Source organism: Peromyscus maniculatus, chromosome 13 (genome assembly GCF_049852395.1).
Source record: "Peromyscus maniculatus bairdii isolate BWxNUB_F1_BW_parent chromosome 13, HU_Pman_BW_mat_3.1, whole genome shotgun sequence".
In the NCBI taxonomy this organism is placed as follows: Eukaryota; Metazoa; Chordata; class Mammalia; order Rodentia; family Cricetidae; genus Peromyscus; species Peromyscus maniculatus.
In genome coordinates this window covers 11,066,398-11,085,454 of record NC_134864.1, presented here as the reverse complement: position 1 = coordinate 11,085,454, position 19,057 = coordinate 11,066,398, and the positions used below count along the sequence as shown (strand labels likewise).

The 19,057-nt window shown below is 48.9% G+C and overlaps 1 protein-coding gene across 13 annotated transcripts in view; it reads left to right on the top strand.

Moving 5' to 3' along the window:
- The window catches only part of Ankmy1 (ankyrin repeat and MYND domain containing 1), a 52,428-nt gene that overhangs the window by 3,560 nt on the left and 29,811 nt on the right, over positions 1-19,057 (top strand). For all 13 annotated transcript variants that reach the window (XM_016007978.3, XM_016007975.3, XM_016007980.3 and 10 more), the window contains exons 3-9: positions 1,341-1,530; positions 4,514-4,657; positions 11,095-11,567; positions 13,694-13,910; positions 14,037-14,195; positions 15,029-15,492; positions 16,513-16,684. In XM_016007978.3, coding sequence (XP_015863464.1) covers positions 1,341-1,530; positions 4,514-4,657; positions 11,095-11,567; positions 13,694-13,910; positions 14,037-14,195; positions 15,029-15,492; positions 16,513-16,684 — 1,819 coding nt within the window. The remainder of the gene's footprint in view (positions 1-1,340; positions 1,531-4,513; positions 4,658-11,094; positions 11,568-13,693; positions 13,911-14,036; positions 14,196-15,028; positions 15,493-16,512; positions 16,685-19,057) is intronic.

Below are 19,057 nucleotides of genomic sequence, written 5' to 3'. Positions count from 1 at the left end.
TTTGGTTGTCTTGCCTATAATTCCTGCCCGGCTACCTACTGGCCAATCAGCTTTTTATTAAACCAATCCACATGACAAATCTTCACAGTGTACAAAAGGATTATTCCACAGCAATATATAATAGTACAATGCATATACTATATACATATAATTTTTTTTTTTGAGATAGGGTTTCTCTGTGTAGTTTTGGTGCCTATCCTGGATCTCGCTCTGTAGACCAGGCTGGCCTCGAACTCATAGAGATCTGCCTGGCTTTGCCTCCCGAGTGCTGGTACCACCTCCCGGCATACATATGATTATTAAAGTGGCTTACAGGCTGTGATCTGAGTAGTCCAACAATTTGTCTTCTCAAAGAAAGGCCAAGAATCTTGTAGTTGTTGAGGCCACAAGGTTTAGCTGATCTTTGGTATTTGTTATAACACCAAAGAAGTGGGTTCTCATAACAGCAAAGATGCCTCAGCAAGCAGGATAGACGAGCTTGCCAGCATGAGTAAGGGCAAACAAGCAGACGCAAAAGCTTCCTCCTCCCATGTCCCGGCTGCTACCAGTGTGGCCCAGATTTAGCATGAATCATCTCTCCTCAAACGATCCAATCCAAAAAACCCTTCACAGGCATGCCCAACTGCTTGGGTTTTAGTTGATTTCAGATGAAGTCAATTTGACAGCCCAGGTTAATCATCACAGGGTCTGAGGGATCCCGTGTTGTGTGTGTGCTGCCAATCTAACCACCAGCCAGACATTGGGATTGGTCTCCAGAGCACAGGCATCAACACACAGCATCCTGAGAGAGCTGAGAGGAGGCTGAGAGGGGGAGTGTCATGGACTTAGGCTGGGATCCTTGTCTAAGTCACAACTCATCCCTTCAGAACCCAAGGGTGAGAGGAAGGCAACCTGCCTTGGACACACCTCTCCCTACTGTGGTTCATGCATCCTGCATCTGTCCATTTGTCCATCAGTTTGCTGCCCCTCCAACTGCTCTCATACCTTTCCCGGGTCTACTTGTGTGTTCAAGTGCCTGTTTCTTGCCCATCCTGGGGCTGATGTTGCAGCTGAAGAGGGAGCACTGTGCTGTGGGCAATCTGTCTGGAAATAGCTAGAGGCACTGACTGGTCCTATCTGGGGGTGGGGCACATTTACTCTTGTCAGTTTGTACCCTTCCTGTACAGTTCATTTCCTGTGCCACCCCACAATCACTGCATCTTCTGTGCCCCAGTTTCCCTTGGGGAAATCTGGAGCCTTGGGTTATCTGGAGGGTGACATGAGATGGAGGGGTGGAACTCCACACATGGTCACTCTTACAGTGTCCTGGTTGCTCTTTCTTTAGTTCTCTGTCTTCCTAGGAACACCTCAGTGGACCCCAAGGAGGATGAGGAGGAGTCTGAGAGCCCCCTGAGAGAGCCGGACCTGAAGGAGGCCTACATCGAGCTCGTTCAAGGGGTCCAGGAGTGGCAGGACGGCTGTGTCTACAGAGGGGAGTTCGGACTCAACATGAAGCTCGGATATGGCGAGTTCTCTTGGCCCACAGGCGAGGTAGGTGGCTTGAGCAGGGGTCCCTCTCCTGAGAGCAGGTGTCGGGAACCTTTGAAGCGACCCATAGGATAGGGTTAAGGCTTTCTGCAGGAGAATTCTAGAGGAGTTCTCTGCCCATTTCTGCTTCATGTCACTGTTTCCTGGGGGTCATGCATGGGGTTGGGAAGCTGTGACTGAAGAAGATAATTTCTTATTCTGAGTAAATGTTTTATTATCTAAAATATTTTATTTATTATTTGACAGTTTCATACGTGTATAGAATTTATCTGGAGCATATTTACCCCACTCTCCACTCCCTCCAACCCACCCAATGCCCCCTTCCCATCTTAATGTCCCCTCTCTCTCTCTTTAAAATAGTTTACTGAGTCCAATTAGTGTTCCTCACATTGGCATGGGTGGGGGGCCCTCCACTGGTACACAGGCAACCTACCAGCAGCCACACCCCCAGAGAAGACTGACTTTCTCATCCTCAGCTAAGGGTGGCGCCCCGTGAGCCCTCCCCTCACCCGCTCTGGACTCTGAGGCAGGTCCTGTGCAGGTGGCCATAGGTGCTGTGGGTTCACGAGTGTCACAGCTGTGTCATGTCCAGAGACCAATACTTTACAGCTCTCCCCATTGGCACATTCTCTCCCCACTTCTTCGACAACAGCCTCTGCGCCTTGAGGGTGGGAGATAGATACAGACGTCCCATTAAGGGCTGAATACTTATGAATCACTTATCCCTAGCACTTTGACCAGTTATGAACCTGCACACTGACTGATGCCCACTGCAAAAAGAAGCTTCTCTGACAAGGTTGAGGGCAGCACTAATCAATGGGTATAAATATAAACATTTAGAAGGTAGCTTGACAACATACCGATTTGGCAAAGCAACAGAAGTAGGCTCCCCCCAGGTGGGCAAATATTGTCAAGTTTCAAATTACTGCAGAAACTCACATATTTGACCTTGTTGAAATTGCTTGCTGTCTAAGATTAAAATGACGGCAAAGGATATTCTTAACTATAAAAAGAAAATGCACCTAGGCCTCCCCTGCTAGGCTATGCCCAGGACCTAAGTGAAGATTTCTTGGAGGCAGGGACCCCAAACTGGGGCCCATGACCAAATCTGTGTTTCCTGGGTCACTGGTTGGGTACAACAGCTCAGTGTGCAGCAAAGCCGGGGGTATGCTGTGTCTGGAAGCCTGGCCGGGTCACCAGGGACGCAGCGCTATGAAGACTTCTGGAGGTTCTGTCTTCCTCTTCAGGTAGAGGAGTCGGATAAAGTCTAGGACAGTGTCTTAGTTAGGGTTTCTGTTGCCGTGAAGAGACACCATGACCACGGCAACTCTTATAAAGGAAAACATATAATTAGGGGGCTGGCTTACAGTTTCAGAGGTTCAGCCCGTTATCACCACGGCTGGAGCACACAGCAGCAGGCAGGCAGATATGGTGCTGGAGAAGAAGCTGAGAGTCCTACATCTTGCAGGCATGGCAGGAAATGGTCTGAGGGTCACACTGAGCAAAGCTTGAGCAAGAGACCTCAAGGCCCGCCCCCACAGTGACACCCTTCCTCCAACAAAGCCACAACTAACAGTGCCACTCCCTGTGAGGTTATGGGGGCCAGTTACATTCAAACTGCCACAGGCAGTCTAAGAGCCCAGGTACTGGAGCCTTTCCAGTCTGGTGCTGCTCATGACCTCTGGGGGTCATGGGCTCCTGTTCTGCTCCTTTGTTCCACGTGTGCCTTTACCTCTGGCAAGGGCTTCTCTAACTTGGTGCCCACGGCTGGGGTTTTCTGGTCCGGTCCTCCCTCTCACATCTAGTCCCTCTCATTTGTTCAAGAAACAGTAGAAGGGGCAGGACTTTCCCAGCCTCGTTTCCAAAGTCCCACGAGCCCAGCTCCAGTCAGGACCTGGCTGTGTTGACCCAGGCAGCTGTGGCCTGGGGCAGGACAGAGGTAGGCACGCTATGGCCGTCTACTCTTTCTGGTGAGAGCATTTCAGAGCCGGGGCGTTACATGGGGTGGGGGTGGCTATGAGTCCCTGGAGGTACACTTGTCCAGAGGAGGGTAATGGTGGGGGAGAGAGCCGCTGTTTAGGATGGGCTCTTGGGAGAAATGAGGTGTTGGATGGGAAGAAAGGTAGGAGTCCTCTAAGACCCTGAATGGGAGTAGCTGTGGGCAGAGCCTCCAGCCTAGTCCTAGACCTCAGGGATGTCAGGAGCCAATGTGGGGCTCCATGATGATGGTTATACCCGTGTGTTTGTGTCTCAAGTCTTCATCTGGTTTCTCATTTGCCCACTGTTCATGACTTCTTGAGAAATCATAGCTAAGAGCTCCTGGCCCAGCCTTTTCTGAGGAGGGAGATGCCACCTCACAGCATACAAGTCAAGTACAGTGCCTGGGGGATGGGTGACACCCTCCTTTCCTCTCCCACACCCTTTGAAACACCCATCTGACATTCTCACCTGAAGGTGAGCTCTGGACAAGGACACCGAAGCTCACAACGGACCCAGGATTGAGGAGCCATAAGTCAACCTTACCTTGTTCTCAACGAGGCCCAGGGTCCCCACCCACAAGCATCCTCCAGCCAGCCTGGCCTCTGCTATCTGGTGGAGAGCTCATTAGGGTGGGGCCAGGACTCCTAAGAGGGGAGGGCTCATCCAAACCCAGGGTGGACGCTGGCCTGGCAGCAGCTCCAGGCAGTTCTGACAGCCGGCCCCCCAAGTCTGTACCAGAGCAGCGGCAGGGAGGGTGTACTCATAAGGATGGCTGCCTGGAGGCCTCTCTGGGGATTTGGAGTGACCAACCCCAGTTATCACATTGGTCACCTGGACTGAAAGAAGCCTTGTGTCTGGGTACCCAAGAAGGCTATTGTAGTCCTGTGGTCCTCATTTTCTGCCAGCCAGGTGTGGTAGCCTGACTTAGCAGTTGCTGCAGGGTTGGGGTTCCAGAGGGAAGTGCCTTCTCCCAGAAGGGAGGTTCACTAGCCTCTCTACTCCACAGACCTACCGAGGGCAGTTTTACAGGGACCACTGCCATGGCGTGGGCACCTACAGATGGCCAGATGGCTCCAGCTTCACAGGCATGTTTTACCTCAGCCAACGAGAAGGCTACGGCACCATGTTCACGAAAACGAAGTTATTCCAGGTGAGGAGATCCTGTGATCATGTGACAGGCGGGATCACTCTGTGTGTTCATGAGGGGGCAGGCTGTTGTGTGTTCATGTGAAGGGCAGGGTTACTGTGTGTTTATATGAGGAGCTGCTGTGTGTTCCTGAGGTGAAAACATGTGAGGGGTAGGCCTCTGTGTGTTTATGTCAGGTGGGGCCTGTGTGTGTTTGGATGAATAGTGGATACCGCCATTATCTAGACCACTGGAGAAAAAGATATTTAGGTTCTTGAAAAGTTTAAATAGAAGTAGCTTTCTTGGGTTGGGGGTTTAGCTCAGTGGTAGAGTGCTTGCCTAGCAAGCACAAGGCCCTGGGTTTGGTCCTCAGCTCCAGAAAAAGAAAAAAAGACACATCCACAGAAGTAGCTTTCTTATTTTAGTGACTGTAATGCTACCAATAGTAAGGATATAAATAAAAAATAAAAAATGCATCTATCTATTCCCAGAAGGATGTTATCAAGACATGTATCTTTTGAATTAAAAATAAGATAAATGTTTATTTTTAATATGTAAAATGGGTCTTTCTTATTCATATTATTTAAAACTTGCCTTTCTCCTACCCCCTCACCTCCGGAGGAAAAAAAATACACATGACTTTCCACCCCTTCATTATTATATATCATTCACAATTATATACACTCTATTAAGTTTTAGAACTTAATAGAAAAAAGTTTTGAACGTTTTAACAAGCGAAGATTTGTGTGTTTGGGGTACAAAATGGCTCCCTTCCCTCACGTCGCTGCCCCGTGCCTTTGTGGTCAATGTTCAGTTCAGCCGTGGTAACCTAATGCCTGTAATCATGCTTTTGCAAGAGAGGGCCACACGGTGGAGCCCTGCAGAGCTTGGGTCCAGGGTCTTCCTCTTGGACCCGCAATGGCTAATCCCGCCCCACGGCTCAGTGTTCCTGTAGTTTCTTTGGTTACCGAAGTCTCCGCGGTCTGAAGCCACCACAGCTTAACTGAACGTCCTTTAGACTGTTTCCTGTCTGGGGGAATTGTGAATGAAGCTGTGGCACACACACGTTTAGTTTGCTTTTGTGTGTGCACGTAAACATTAAATGCAGGTTTTCATTTCCCCGGGGAAAACTTCTCAGTGTAGCCTGGGGGTCCACGTGTCTGAATGCTCCCTGTCTATGATGCTTTGTCCCTCGCCAATGGCTGCGAGATGCCAGTCTGCACGCCGTGAACACCCCGTGTTGCTAGTGATCCTTGCTAATAGCGGTCTGCGCCTCATTGTGGGTGGGGCTAGTTTCTTCCTAACGGAGAGCCAGCCTATCACGCAGTCCCCTCCCCCTGGCCAGGTGTTTATCAGTTTTGTTATTTGTTTCCCTCAGAGAATCAGCTTTTGCTCCAGCTTACCTGTCCGTCCGTTTGGCTCAGTTTTACCGTCAGTTTCTTCCTGTCCACCCTCCCTGTGCACCCCTGCCCCCAGTGGTTGTCTAAGCTTTTCTCACTTACCGGTTGCCTGCTTTTGTCCGATGTACACATTGGCTCTATGTTCCACAGTTTCGATTCCCTCATATTGTCACTTCCAGTCATTTCAAAGTGCATTTTAATTTATGCGCTGATTGCTTTTTTGACCTGTGGTTCCTTGTCATGAGTATTGTTTTTCACATTCAGATTTTGGCTTCTGCTGACCTTTTGCTACTGATTTCCTGTGTGCTTGCTTAATTTGCATGATTTTGGTTCTTTAAATTGGCTGTGACTTGTGTGATGACCTAGACCATGGTCAGTTTTGTTGTTCTTATTTTTGTGTTGCTAAAGATTAAACCCAGGGCCTTGTGCATGCAAGGCAAATGCTCTAATGCTGAGCTACATTCCTAGCTCCCTTTTTACTTATTTTGAGGCTGGCCTTGAATTCACTCTGTAACCCAGGCAGGTCTTGACTTTGTGGTTATCCTGCCCAGCTTTCTAAACAGCTGGGATACAGGCCTTTTTCACGGAGTCAGCATGGCTGACTTTATAGTGTTTGTTTTTGTTTTTTAAATCCGTTTGTTCACATGAAGGTCAGAGAACAACTTTGTGGAGTTGGTTCCACATTGACATGGGTTCAGGGAATGGAATTCTGGCCACTTGGTTTGCATAGCAAGTCTCTCTACCTGATGAACCTCTCTGTGGCCCAAGGCCAATGTTTAAATGCATTTCAGCAGCTGTTGACCACAGTGTTTCCTGAGTCACATATTTTCACTGTTTGTGTTGCTTGAAGGTGAAAATAAAGTGGGTTTTCTTTTTTTTTTGGTTTTGTTTTTTTTACTGACCCTGCTAGTGTTTGAACATGGTGAGTTAGAATGTCTCACCAAAAAGGAAAAAATTTAAAATACTCCTTACAGTGCCACATTCAGCTTTATATTCTTTGAGACTATGTTACTCATTTAATGAGTAAAATTTTAGATTTATTTGTATGTCCCTGGTATTCATCTTTTGCCCGCCCCTTTTATAATGAACTGATATATCCTCTTTAAAAACAATTTCTTCAGGCCAGGGTTAGTCCTAGCACTTGGGAGGCAGAGGCAGGTGGATATCTATGAATCAGAGGCTGGCCTGTTTGTATAGCAAACACCAGGATAGCCGGGACTGTAGAGAGAGACTGTCTCAAATACAAACAAATGAAAAAGACAAAAAACCAAAACCAAAACCAAACCAAACAAAAACCCTCTTCAATATTTCATGACCCAAAGTTTAAATTTAATGTTAATAAAGTTATATATACATTTTGGGAAATTATTTTCACTGTGGTATATCTGTCACCATAATTTTAAATAATTATAGATATTTCTTCTTTTTATTTTTTGAAAATGTGTGTGTGCTTATTTAAATTTAGTTCAATAATGGTGACTGGACAGTTAGATCTGCCTTGTCCCATGCAGTGGCCCAAAGCCATCACTATGGTGTCTACTGAATGGGTGAGGTACGCTCTCCAAACTAAGGTGTTCTGTAAATGTGGAGCACACACCAAGTTCTTTATTTTGGCAGTGCTAGGGTGGAGCCCAGGGCCTTACACATGCCTGGGAATCAGCAGACCAGATCACCAAGACTTATTAAGAAAAAAAAGTAAAATACCTGAAAAGTTTTCAACATTAGATATATTTAAAAGTGATCATTTGGAAAGGTTGAACTAAATGTAAATAGTACAGTAAAATGAATTCCACCCCAGGACAGGAAATGCAGCCCACTCAGCAGAGGGCTTTCTCAGCACTCACAAAACTTCGAGTGTGCTCAGCAGCACCACATAAACCAGATGTCAGAGTGCATGCCTGCAATCCAGGGGGTGGAATCAGGAGGGTCGGCAATTTAAGTCCATCCCTGGCTACTCAGCTCAAGACCAGCCTGGGATACAAGAGACCCTGTCTTGAAAAATGAAATAAAAATAGAATTGGACCCAGATTTTTACTTTTTGTGGTGTTACTACTGGCAAATTTGGAATCACGTGTTTAGCCAATGGTTTCTCACCTGCCTCTGACCAGGCACATTGGGCATCAGTAGAAGGACATTCGGGATGAAGACTGTGCCTCGTGTGTACTGTGCTGACCCCACCGTCAGCATTTTTCCTCTCTCTTCCGACCCTCATTTGGATTGACAGGGGATTTTTAAAACCAAAAGCATTATCTTATTTTCAGACTATTGGTTTAGAAGTTTTACACTCCTAATCCTTTTAGGACTCCATCTCCCGCCTAACATCACAGGATAAGTTCTTGGTTTGAAAAAAATGCAAGAATGAATTTAGACTATTTCAACTCCATTTTCCTGTTTTGATTTATATACTATTTTTAGATATATTAAAAGCACATATTTTCCAGCTTGTTTTTTTTTTTTTTTTTTTGACAGCATGTCAAGAGATGCATAGTTTGTTTGTTTTTTGGTTTTTCAAGACAGAGTTTCTCTGTGTGGCTCTGGCTGTCTTGGAACTCACTTTGTAGACCAGGCTGACCTTGAACTCAGCGATCCGCCTACCTCTGCCTCTTCAGTGCTGGGATTAAAGTTGTGTGCCACCACTGTCTGGCACACACACACACACACACACACACACACACACACACACACACACACACACACACTAGCTCTTGTTCTTTTTTTATATATCACTCTTTACACTCTTATAAATGGAATCATGCTGTGTGTAGTACTTCCTTCCTGTCTGCTTTCTTTTGTTTAGGGCATGATTCTTTTCAGACTCACATGTTTCTGTGTTCCACTTAGTTTTATTGTAGATAAGTATTTCACTGTGTGGCTATCTCTTGGTTTTGGTGTTGCTGTTGATGCTTGCTTGCTTGCTTCCTTTTAATTCACCAATAGATGTTGCATTTTGGTTACTTTGAACTGAGAGGCAATTGCTAAGAACAGCTACCTCTCAGACTTCATGTAGACACACACGTTTGTTCTCACTTGCACAAATACCTAAGAGTGAGAATGCTAGTTACAACGGTAAGTGTGCAATTATTTTTCTAAGAACCCTCCAAAGTGCTTTGCAAAGTGGTCAGGCCATTTCAGCCATCAGTAAATGCTCCAGTGACTCCACGCTGTCAGTCCATCTTTTTGACATTAGTATTCTTGTGGGCACATTGTGACATCTCCTTGTGGTGTGGCTGGGAGCACATCGATGGCAGGCGATGCTGATTCTGTCTCATTCCTGCTTGTTGTCTGTATATCTTTTGGGGTGAATTGTCTGTTTACATGTTTAGTTAGTGATATTAATGGGGTTATTTATGTTATTACAGTTAGAATGCTCTCTATGCTAATTCTGCCATATGAGTATTTATCAGTGATTCGATTTAAAAATATCCCTCAGCACTGGGGTGTCTTTTGAAGAATATGTTTAGTGCAATTAAGGTTAAACCTAGGGATTTGTGCACACTAGGCAGTGTTGTGCCAGAGAGCCACACCCCCAGCCCTCTTTTTAGCTTTTATTTGGAGAGAGGGTCTTCCCTAGTCACCCAGGCTGACCTTGAACTCACCTGCAATCCAGCTTGGCCTTGGATTTGTAGTCTCCGTGTCTCACACTGGAGTAGCTGGGAATACAAGTCTGTTTTGTCCTGAGGACGCAGCCTGTGTGGCTCTGCTGGTGTTCGGATGATCTTCTTGAGTTGTTTGCTATCAGGAAGCTGCTGGGTCTCGAACACAGGCACTGTGGACTCCACGCACACATGCGGCAGCTTCTTTCCCCTGGGGCGCCTCTTTCCTCTGGCCCTTGCCTTGCTTGGCTCCCTAGGGTCTCTTCTGACCCACTTGCTCTCATAGTTGCTACCCAAGCTGAGCTTTCCAGATTAGGGTGCTGCCTCTCTGCTGGGCCCATCGGGCCTGCAGACCACCGGGCTCCTCACTATGTCCCACGCCACCACCTCAGCCCCTCGCAGGGTCTTCTGGAAATGTGTCTGCCGCCTGCCCCATGCAACCCCCCATAGAGTGAAGCCACCCTCAGACACTGCACTCCTCTTTCTCACAGTCCACTCTGTCAGGCTACGGACCTTCACATCACCTATGCCCACCTCAGACTGAAGCCAGGAAGCTGAGATGAGATTGTCTTATGGTGGATGAGGGCATGGCCGCCATTGTTCCCGTATTTTAGGCCTATGGCTTTGACCTTTGACTTCCCCGTGACCTCCAGACATCTTTTAACACTACTTTAGAAGGGGCCCGTCTTGTGGGAAGGCGGGACTTTACGTTGACCCCTGCACCACACCACTGCTCACTGTGTCCTTGTCTGAGATCCTTTCTTCTCTGCACACCCAAGGCGGGTAGTGATGGAAGCATTTAGAACAGCCTAGAAACTGCACTCTCCCTTGGGGTCATGGAAAGCAAAGAGCAATTCCTCTTCTCTTCCTCGTCCTGTCCTCTTCCTCCCTCCTCCTCTTCTCTACTCTGGAGTGAATCAGAGTGACAGATGGAATGGGGCTCGTTCCTAACAAGCATCTCTGAAGGACCTTATCCGAAGTAAATAAATAATAAGACTTTGATGTTCAGTGAGTGCAATATCACAAGTTGCGGTTTCTCTGTCCTCCTAAGCATAGAAGCTTGTAGATAACATTGCCTGACTAGTAGCTGACTTGAGGCCTGCAGAAGTCTCTTGGGAGTGAACACACCCACACGTCTCCCTCACAGCTTCAGCTTGTAGCCCTTTGTCGTGTCCTTGCCTTAGAGAGGCCACTCCTAGCCTGGCCCTTGGTCTTCCAGCTTGGCCACAGCACCCTCTCCATGCACCTACATTCTGTCTGAACATGATGGCCTTGTTCTGTCCTAGTGCCCAGCACACTTCATACCTCAGTGTGTGTGTGTGTGTGTGTGTGTGTGTGTGTGTGTGTGTGTGTGTGTGTGTGTAGTGAATGAGTAGGAGGGTATTTTCTTTTGCTGATTTTATGAAACTGCAACTAAGTAGAAAGCTCAACTGAGTGTCTCTCTTGGCCCTGTGGGCTTCCCCTATAGGGATTGTATAAAGAGGACCTACGGTTCGGACCAGGCATTGAGACCTACCCAGATGGCAGTCAGGATGTTGGACTGTGGTTCCGTGAGCACCTCCTTAAGCTGGGGACAGAGGTTCCCAACAGCTTCTCCTTGCTGAACTATCCAGAATTCTTAGACTTCCTCACAAGCTCAAGGGGGAGAATCAGTCTCTCAGATGAGGAGAAGGCGGAGTGGAGTCTTCCTGAGGAGCAGGACCCTTTCTTCTATGAATATAAACGGTTTCTCCTGAATGATGACCTAACGCTGCCTCCAGAGATGCATGTCTATTCGACTGACAATGACCACCTGCCCATGACAGGCTCCCTGCGCAGAGAGCTGGATGACCGCATCTTCATGAATGAGATCCCTCCATTCATTGAGGATGAAGAACCCTGGCTTATAACAAATGAGACTCCTTTGTTGGTCAAAATCCAGAAGCAAACTTACAAGTTCAGGTGACCAGCCTGGTCTTTCTCCCCGTCCTGTCCTTTCATTGAATAGGGGTCCCCTTTGGGAAGGGTTCTGATGTTCCCCTTTGCTGGGCTGCGGCTAAGGGCCCTAGTACCTCTCTGCGTTTCTTGTTGAATGAACGTGAGCACAGCATTTGCTTCAGTGACTCAAACAGCCCCCACTGTGCTGTGAGACTAGACAGGTACCCTGAGGGTAGGGAGCCAGGTAGAGCTGTGAGGCACCTGTGACCGTGTAGGGGAGCAGGGACTCCTGGCTTCCATTAGCCCACTCTCTGGGGGAGGAGTGTCCAGGAATAGCTCATCAGTGAGCAGCTGCTGCAGTCCCAGAGCAGGGGCGGACCCCTGAAGGGGATGTGGCTTAGGATAAACTCCTGAGCAGACCCCTGAGGGCAAACCTTGGCTTTCGGACCTGTGTACATTCCCTCTTCTGTAAGCCAGAGCCTGGGCACTTTAAGGCCAGGTTCCTGCCTGCCATTAGAGGCTCTGTGAGTGAAGTTGCTACGCACTAACATAATAGAAGAGATCACTATTACTATCCTTTGTTAATGAAGGGTCTGGCAGAGAACCAAGGGTTGGATTCGGGGGAGGGATGGGGGCTGCAAACTGATTAGACCTCTGGCCTTTGCAAGGAAAGCCATGAACACTGGCACTGCTCTGCTGTCTCTGAAGATACCCTCTATCACCACAGCCTGGGGAAAGTCAGCATCCACCCAGGGAAAACTGTTTACCTTAAAAGTTAAAATATTCAAGTACCTTCTACTATTCTTACATCCTTAAACGTTGCCATCAGATATCAGTGAATATTTTAGAATGCATTTGATGGGCTCACATAACTACTTCCAATCCATCTACCCATCCATCTATTCTTCCTTCTGTCCATCCACCTACACACCCACTCCACTGATTAATTCACCCACCCACTCATCCATCCTTTTACCACTCTTACATCTACCCACCTATCTATCTGCCCTTCTATTGATTCAATCCACTTTTTTCCACTCCATCTTCATCCCCATATCCATCTTCCTGCCCATTCCATCCATGCATTCACCAATGCACCTATCTATCCATCCACTTACTATGTTCATTCATACATGTATCTATTTACTCCATTCATCCACTCACACACCATCCATCCACCCATCCATCCATCCATCCATCCATCCATCCATCCATCCATCCATCCATCCATCCATCCATATATCCATCCATTCATTCATCCATTAACCCATCCACCCATCCACCCACCCATCCATCTATTCACCCACCTACCCATCCATCTATCCACCCACCCACCCATTCTTTTGTCCACCCACCCACCCACCCACCCATCCATCTATCCACATACCCATCTATCTATTCACCCACCCATCCACCCATCTACCCATCCACCCATCCACCCATCCACACATCCATCCATCCATCCATCCATCCATCCATCCATCCATCCATCCATCCATCCATCTATCCACTCATCCACCCATCCACCCATCCATCTACCTTTGCCATCCATCCATTGTGTAACCATCAACTGATAAACACTGACAACTATTGAGTGAATAAAATCCATGGGTTCTTGATTGTGAATTGTGTTCTGTGCACATAGGAAGATTCAGTGTGGCCATGGGACACTGAAATTCTCTACTCTAGCAGAAAGCAAATGAGCAGAAGGTGGGATGTGTTTGCTAGGCTCCGACACTGGAGCCACGTGTATGCCAGCTTTCTGCTCACTCATGGTCCTGCATTGAGAGCATATTTCCCCGTAAAACTGTAGTGATTCCAAGGAGCCAGACGTACAAGGCTGCAGTTCTTGCTGGGGCAGACCTAGCATGGGCATGTTACCTCTAGATCACATGTCTCCCTCACTGGGTACTCCATCCTGATTGTAACTGGCAAGCAGTGCAGCCATTAGGGCTCAGGGTGAAAAAGAAGTGATGGACACTGAGGGAATGGAGCACCCAAGGCAGGAAGGGGAATTCTGAGGGATCAGAAGAGTGAGGGGTAGAGGAAGGCAGCTTCCTCCCAGCCCCCTGCTTGGGCTCTTTCTTGTGGAAAGTATTGGGTGATCCAGATTCCAGTCTAATGCCAATGAAGCCTGTTTGTGTTGCCAGGAACAAGAGTGCTCATACCAGCTGGAACATAGCTGCCATCCTGGAGGGCAACCGCAGCTGCTTTGGGCCCACCGGCCCTAAGGAGGATATTTCCAGGGAGATGATCCTGAAGGCTGAGGAAGGGGACTATAACTGGATTTTTGGAATCCTGAGGGACAATCTTGCCTGTGCTGACGTGGCCGACTCCAAGGGCTACACTGTGCTTGCTGCTGCCGCGGTAAGTCCTTTTCCCCAAGGCCAAGTGTCCTGCTACGGTGCAGCCTTATGGGGGCAGCATGGATGCCGGGTGGTCCTCCTCATGTCCCGCTCCTGTATTCACAAGTCTGGCCTTGTCACTCTCTAGGTCAATTCTCACCGTGACATTGTCAACCTTCTCCTGGATTACGGGGCTGATGTGAACAAGCTCTCGGATGAGGGCCTCTCGCCCCTCAACATGTGCTTCCTCCACTATTACCCCAGCAAATTCTTCCAGCCCAACGTCGCTGAGAGGACCCTGCCCCAGGTCAGCCCCTGTTGGCCACCACACCCTCATCATCTGCCACGCCTCCCATTTACCTAAATGTCCACAGCCACCTCCCTGATGTGTGAACCAGGCCCAGATATGGCAAATGGAAAGAGACGTCTAGTGAGGGAGGGGTCAGAAGAGAGAGCCTGGGAACTCCCAAAGGCATCCTGAGCCATGCCACATGTACTAAGGGGTGTGTGCTCCCCATGAGCCACATGCATAGCAGCCTGGGGTCCTGAGACCTCCCCCAGCAACATGCTGGAAAGGGGGACCTTCTTGATAGTATGGCTAGGGAAGGGCCAGGGAATCTGCATTTCTAACAGATTCCTAGGTGTGTGGTAGCCATCAGTCTAGGAACTTCTCTTTGAGAGTTCAGGTGCCTGAGGAGAGAGATGGGGAGCAGCACCATGGGGCAGAAATATAATTTAAGCTGAAACACGAGTGTATAATGAGAATTTTTGAGTGGTGAGAAAGTAGTGAAATTAATTGTAACGATGTAGTTTTATTTAGCATCAAGTATCTAGTACCAGCCCTGCCCCGTGGGAAATCAGTATGTAGAAGGAGAGCTATCCTCGGCTTGCACAGCGATGCTTGCTTCTAGGCAGGTCATGTTCTGTCAACTTAGGAGGCACAGGTAGTGTTGTGAGCCCTGAGCAGTGGCTGCTTACTTCTAGTTCTGGGCAGTGACTTCAGAGTTGTCCCTGACCCTGCGAGGGTGTGTAGACTGTGGAAGAAGTCTCAAGCCACCACTCCGGTTCTTCCTGGGGCTGCTGTGGAGAGGAGAACCTTAGTTCCTTCCTCTAATGAGACCTTTTTGGTGCTTGCCATAGGAACCTTCCAAACCCTTTATCACCCACAAAATTTCATTCTTGTTTGGAGAGCAAAACATGGATTATTTCTATGATTTGGGCATGCCCACCCCACTTGGAGAGGACTATAAGTCATCGCCACCCCTCTCAAGCAGCCTGGATGATGCCCTGGTCCTGGGTCCTGTACAATCTCGAGATTCCATCATCTGGAAGAGCAATGTGGCTCACAAGCGAGACACCCCCTCCGTGAAGAGTCCCAGCAGTGACATAGAGAAAAAAACAGAGGACACAGCAGAAAATGTGGATGCCAGCACCATGTACAGCGTTGACACAAACTTTGATTCTAACGTGTGCATGCGAAACTACTCTATCCATGTCTCGAAGGACATCCTGGAGAAGAGTGCCCAGGCTTATAGCTCATTGCTAAACATCCCCTCCTGTTCAGACAAAGGGACTGTGAGGAAAATGGCACAGACCATGGCTGAGTGAGTCACTGATAACTCTGTGGTGGGGGTGGAGGGCCGCTTCCAGGGTAAGTCATGTGTTCAGTGGGTGCCCATCACGGCCCTGCACCACCACTAACGGCTGTCTCTGGAGACTATGCCCTGTTGTCTGGGGATCTGTGATGACTCGTTTCATATCAACTTGACACAAGCTAGAGTCATTTGGGAAGAGGGAAGCTCAAACTAAGGCAGTGCCCCACCGGATTGGACGGTGGGCAAACCTGTGGTGTGTTTTCTTGACTGATGGTTAATGTGAAAGGGCCCAGATCATTGTGGGCTGTGTCATCCCTGAGCTGGTGGTCCTAGGCTGCATAAGAAAGCAGGCTGAGCAAGCTATGAGGAGTAAGCCAGTAAGCAGCACCCCTCCATGGCCTCTGCATCAGCTCCTGCCTCTAGGTTCCTGCCATGCTTGAGTTCCTGCCCTTGCTTCCCTCAATGATGGACTGTTACCTGGAAGTGTAAGCTAACAGAAACCCTTTCCTCTCCAAATTGCTTTTTGTCATTGTGTTTTAGCACACTGAAAGGAACCCTCACTAGGACAGCATCCTTGCAAGGGCACTGGCACTGTGGTGGGGCTGCATTTTCAGCACACGGGCAGTGGTGTGTGTGTGTGTGTGTGTGTGTGTGTGTGTGTGTGTGTGTGTGTGTACATCCACCTCACTGTCTGGTACCCACCCCAGTAGGGGCCAGTCCCCATCTCATGACAAATCTCAGTGAGGTTAAGGGACCCATGCTGGACTGAAGCCTGGCAGGACCACAGCTGAGGTTGGCTCGGGTGGCCCACACAGGGAGGTCTGATGCTAACTATGTTTCTGAGCCTCCCAGGGCCTTGGAAGGGCTGACCTTGGGTATTTTCAAGAAAGGCTGGATACTGGGGTGCGGTGTGTCTATGTTGTCAGCACCCCTTGTCCCTTGTGTGGAGGATCCTGTCCAGATCATAGGAATGACAACCACCCTGTCCATTCCTTCCATCTTGTGACACTGTCCTTCTGGTACCTACAGACGTAGAAACCGCTGGCTGACCATCAAGTTGCTGCTGCGTCGAGGTGCTGATCCCAACCTGTGTCAAGTGCCCATGCAGGCCCTGTTTTTTGCCGTGAAGGCTGGGGATGTGGATGGGGTGAGGCTGTTGCTGGAGAGCGGGGCCCGGACTGATATTCAGTATCCTCCACAGGTAGGTGTCAGTGGCCAGAGGGGCCTCTGCGGCACGATGGATGTGGGACACCCACAGACTCCCAGGTCCTCCTTCACAAACGCCCACAGCTTCTCAGGCCCACCCTGCCTATAAACACCTGGTCCGTGAGGCATTGGTGACATCATAGGAGGAAGGTGGCCTCGAACCGAAGTTTCACGGGGTCATTAGATACAGTTATGAAGGGGTGTTATTTCTCACAGTGCGCCATGATGTGTGTAGTTTTCTTTCTTTCTTTTTTTTTTTTTTAAGGAAAGTATTATTTTTTTTTAAGATTTATTTATTTATTACATATACAGTGTTCTGCCTGCATGCATGCCTGCAGGCCAGAAGAGGGCACCAGATCTCAGTATAGATGGTTGTGAGCCACCATGTGGTTGCCGGGAATTGAACTCAGGACCTTTGGAAGAGCAGCCAGTGCTCTTAACCGCCGAGCCATCTCTCCAGCCCGATGTGTGTAGTTTTCTAATGCATTCCCTTCCCTGTGTGTGAAACAAAGCAGGATGAGAGTTGTGAGGGGAAGCAAGGGCCAGACCTACCCTCTTTCACAGTGGCATCAGCTTCATGGAGAGACAGGAGGAACTGAAGCAAACTGTCCCTGAAGCTCTTTAGCCCAGCAAATCCAGCCAGCTGAAAACTAACCTGGGCTTCCTGCCCCCGTACCTGTTTCTGTGGCTCCCTTTGCCCATGCCCTGTGTCCCTTCTGCCTCGCTTATTCTGGCCCCTCCTGCAGGCTGAGCACTGTCCACACTGGAAGCCCTTGGTCTGGACAGCACTGCCCACACTGGAAGCCCTTGGTCTGGACAGCACTGCCAGGCACCAGCTACTGCCCATGCTGAACAGGGCTCACCTCTTGGGGAATGTGTTTGACAAGTGTGTTGCTCTTGATACATGAACCTGTGGGCAGTGCTGGAACTCCGAGGGTGAGAACTCGGAGCTGCCACGGAGTTTGTCGGTGGACACTTGGCTTTCCGGGCTCCGTCTGTTGCTCATATCCAGTCCACCTGAGCAGTGGCGGCCTTGCAGCCCTACCCGGTCCTTCCAGCCTTCCCCAGGCCACAACTCTGGAAGCACCTTCCTCAGCACAGAACCTATACTACCTCAACTCCCAATGTCGCTGGAAGTCACCAAGGCTTTGTGCCCTAGGAAGCGGGTCAAAGTGAGGCTAGGTCTCCCGCGCAGTTCCAATCTGACCCCAGGGTCCCTCGTTGGGCTGCCCTATGAGACGGGGTAAAGACGATCACTGTTTTGTTCTCTTGTCTGAACTCTGTGGTTCAGACCTCAGCAAGTCAGAGAGGAACCTGGGTAGGTTGCCCGAGGACAGAACAGTCATACACAGTTGGGGAAGAAAAAGTTAAAAGCAGCCTCAGCTTAGTTCATGTGGTTAGAATAGTTTGTCCTAAAACTTGAAAAACACAAAACAAGAAACAGAAACAAAAACCAAAGCTCTTGCCTCAAGAACTTGAAGATTCAAGCCCACGGCACAGTGCCTGGGTGGACACAAGGCTTTGGCTCCCTCCTCCTCTTCTCTCTGGGTGACTTCACACTGTATACACTTTCCTGTATTATTATCATCTTGCCTTTAGTATTTGAGACAGAGTATCGTGCAGCCCCGGCTGGCCTCAGACTGGATGTGTGGTGGAACTGGCTCTTACCTTGTGATCATCCTGCCTCAGCCTCCCAGGTAGCTGTGATCACAGTCATGGATCAGCGCATCCAGCTAAGGAGGTTGTGTTGAAAAATAACTTTTCAGAGAGCCTAGGCCAGTTCCCAGGCAAGCCCTCTGGTTAGCAGTTAGGTCTCTGTGAGCCCCTATGAACCCAAGCTAGTTGGTTCTGTGGGGTTTGACTGCCCTCTGCACACATATTACAGTTGTGTAGCCTGGTCTTCTTGTGGGGCTCCTAACAGTGGCATCAGGGGCTGTCTCTGACTCTGTTATCTGTTTTGGGGACCTTTCCTCGTACTGGGTTGCCTCATCTAGCCTTAATAGGAGAGGAGGTGCCTCATCTTACTGTAGCTTGATATACCCTGGCTGACTGATAGACATGGGAGGCCTGCCCTTTTCTGAAGAGAAAGGAGGAGGAGTGGGTGGGGATGGGGGGGGGTTGTTCTGGTTTTAAGACAGGGTCACATGTAGTCTAGACTAGCCTCAGATTTCCTGTGTGGCCAAGGAGGCTCTGGACTCCTGATCCTCCAGCCTGAACCTCCCTGATTTCAGAGTTGTAGGGGTGAGCCATCATGCCTGGCTCTTCATTAATATAGTTGTGAACATGTGCTAAGTTGAGGGACCATGAATACATTGATGGAGACATGGTACATGCAGCTACTGCCAGAAGATGAAGCTCCCCATGGTGA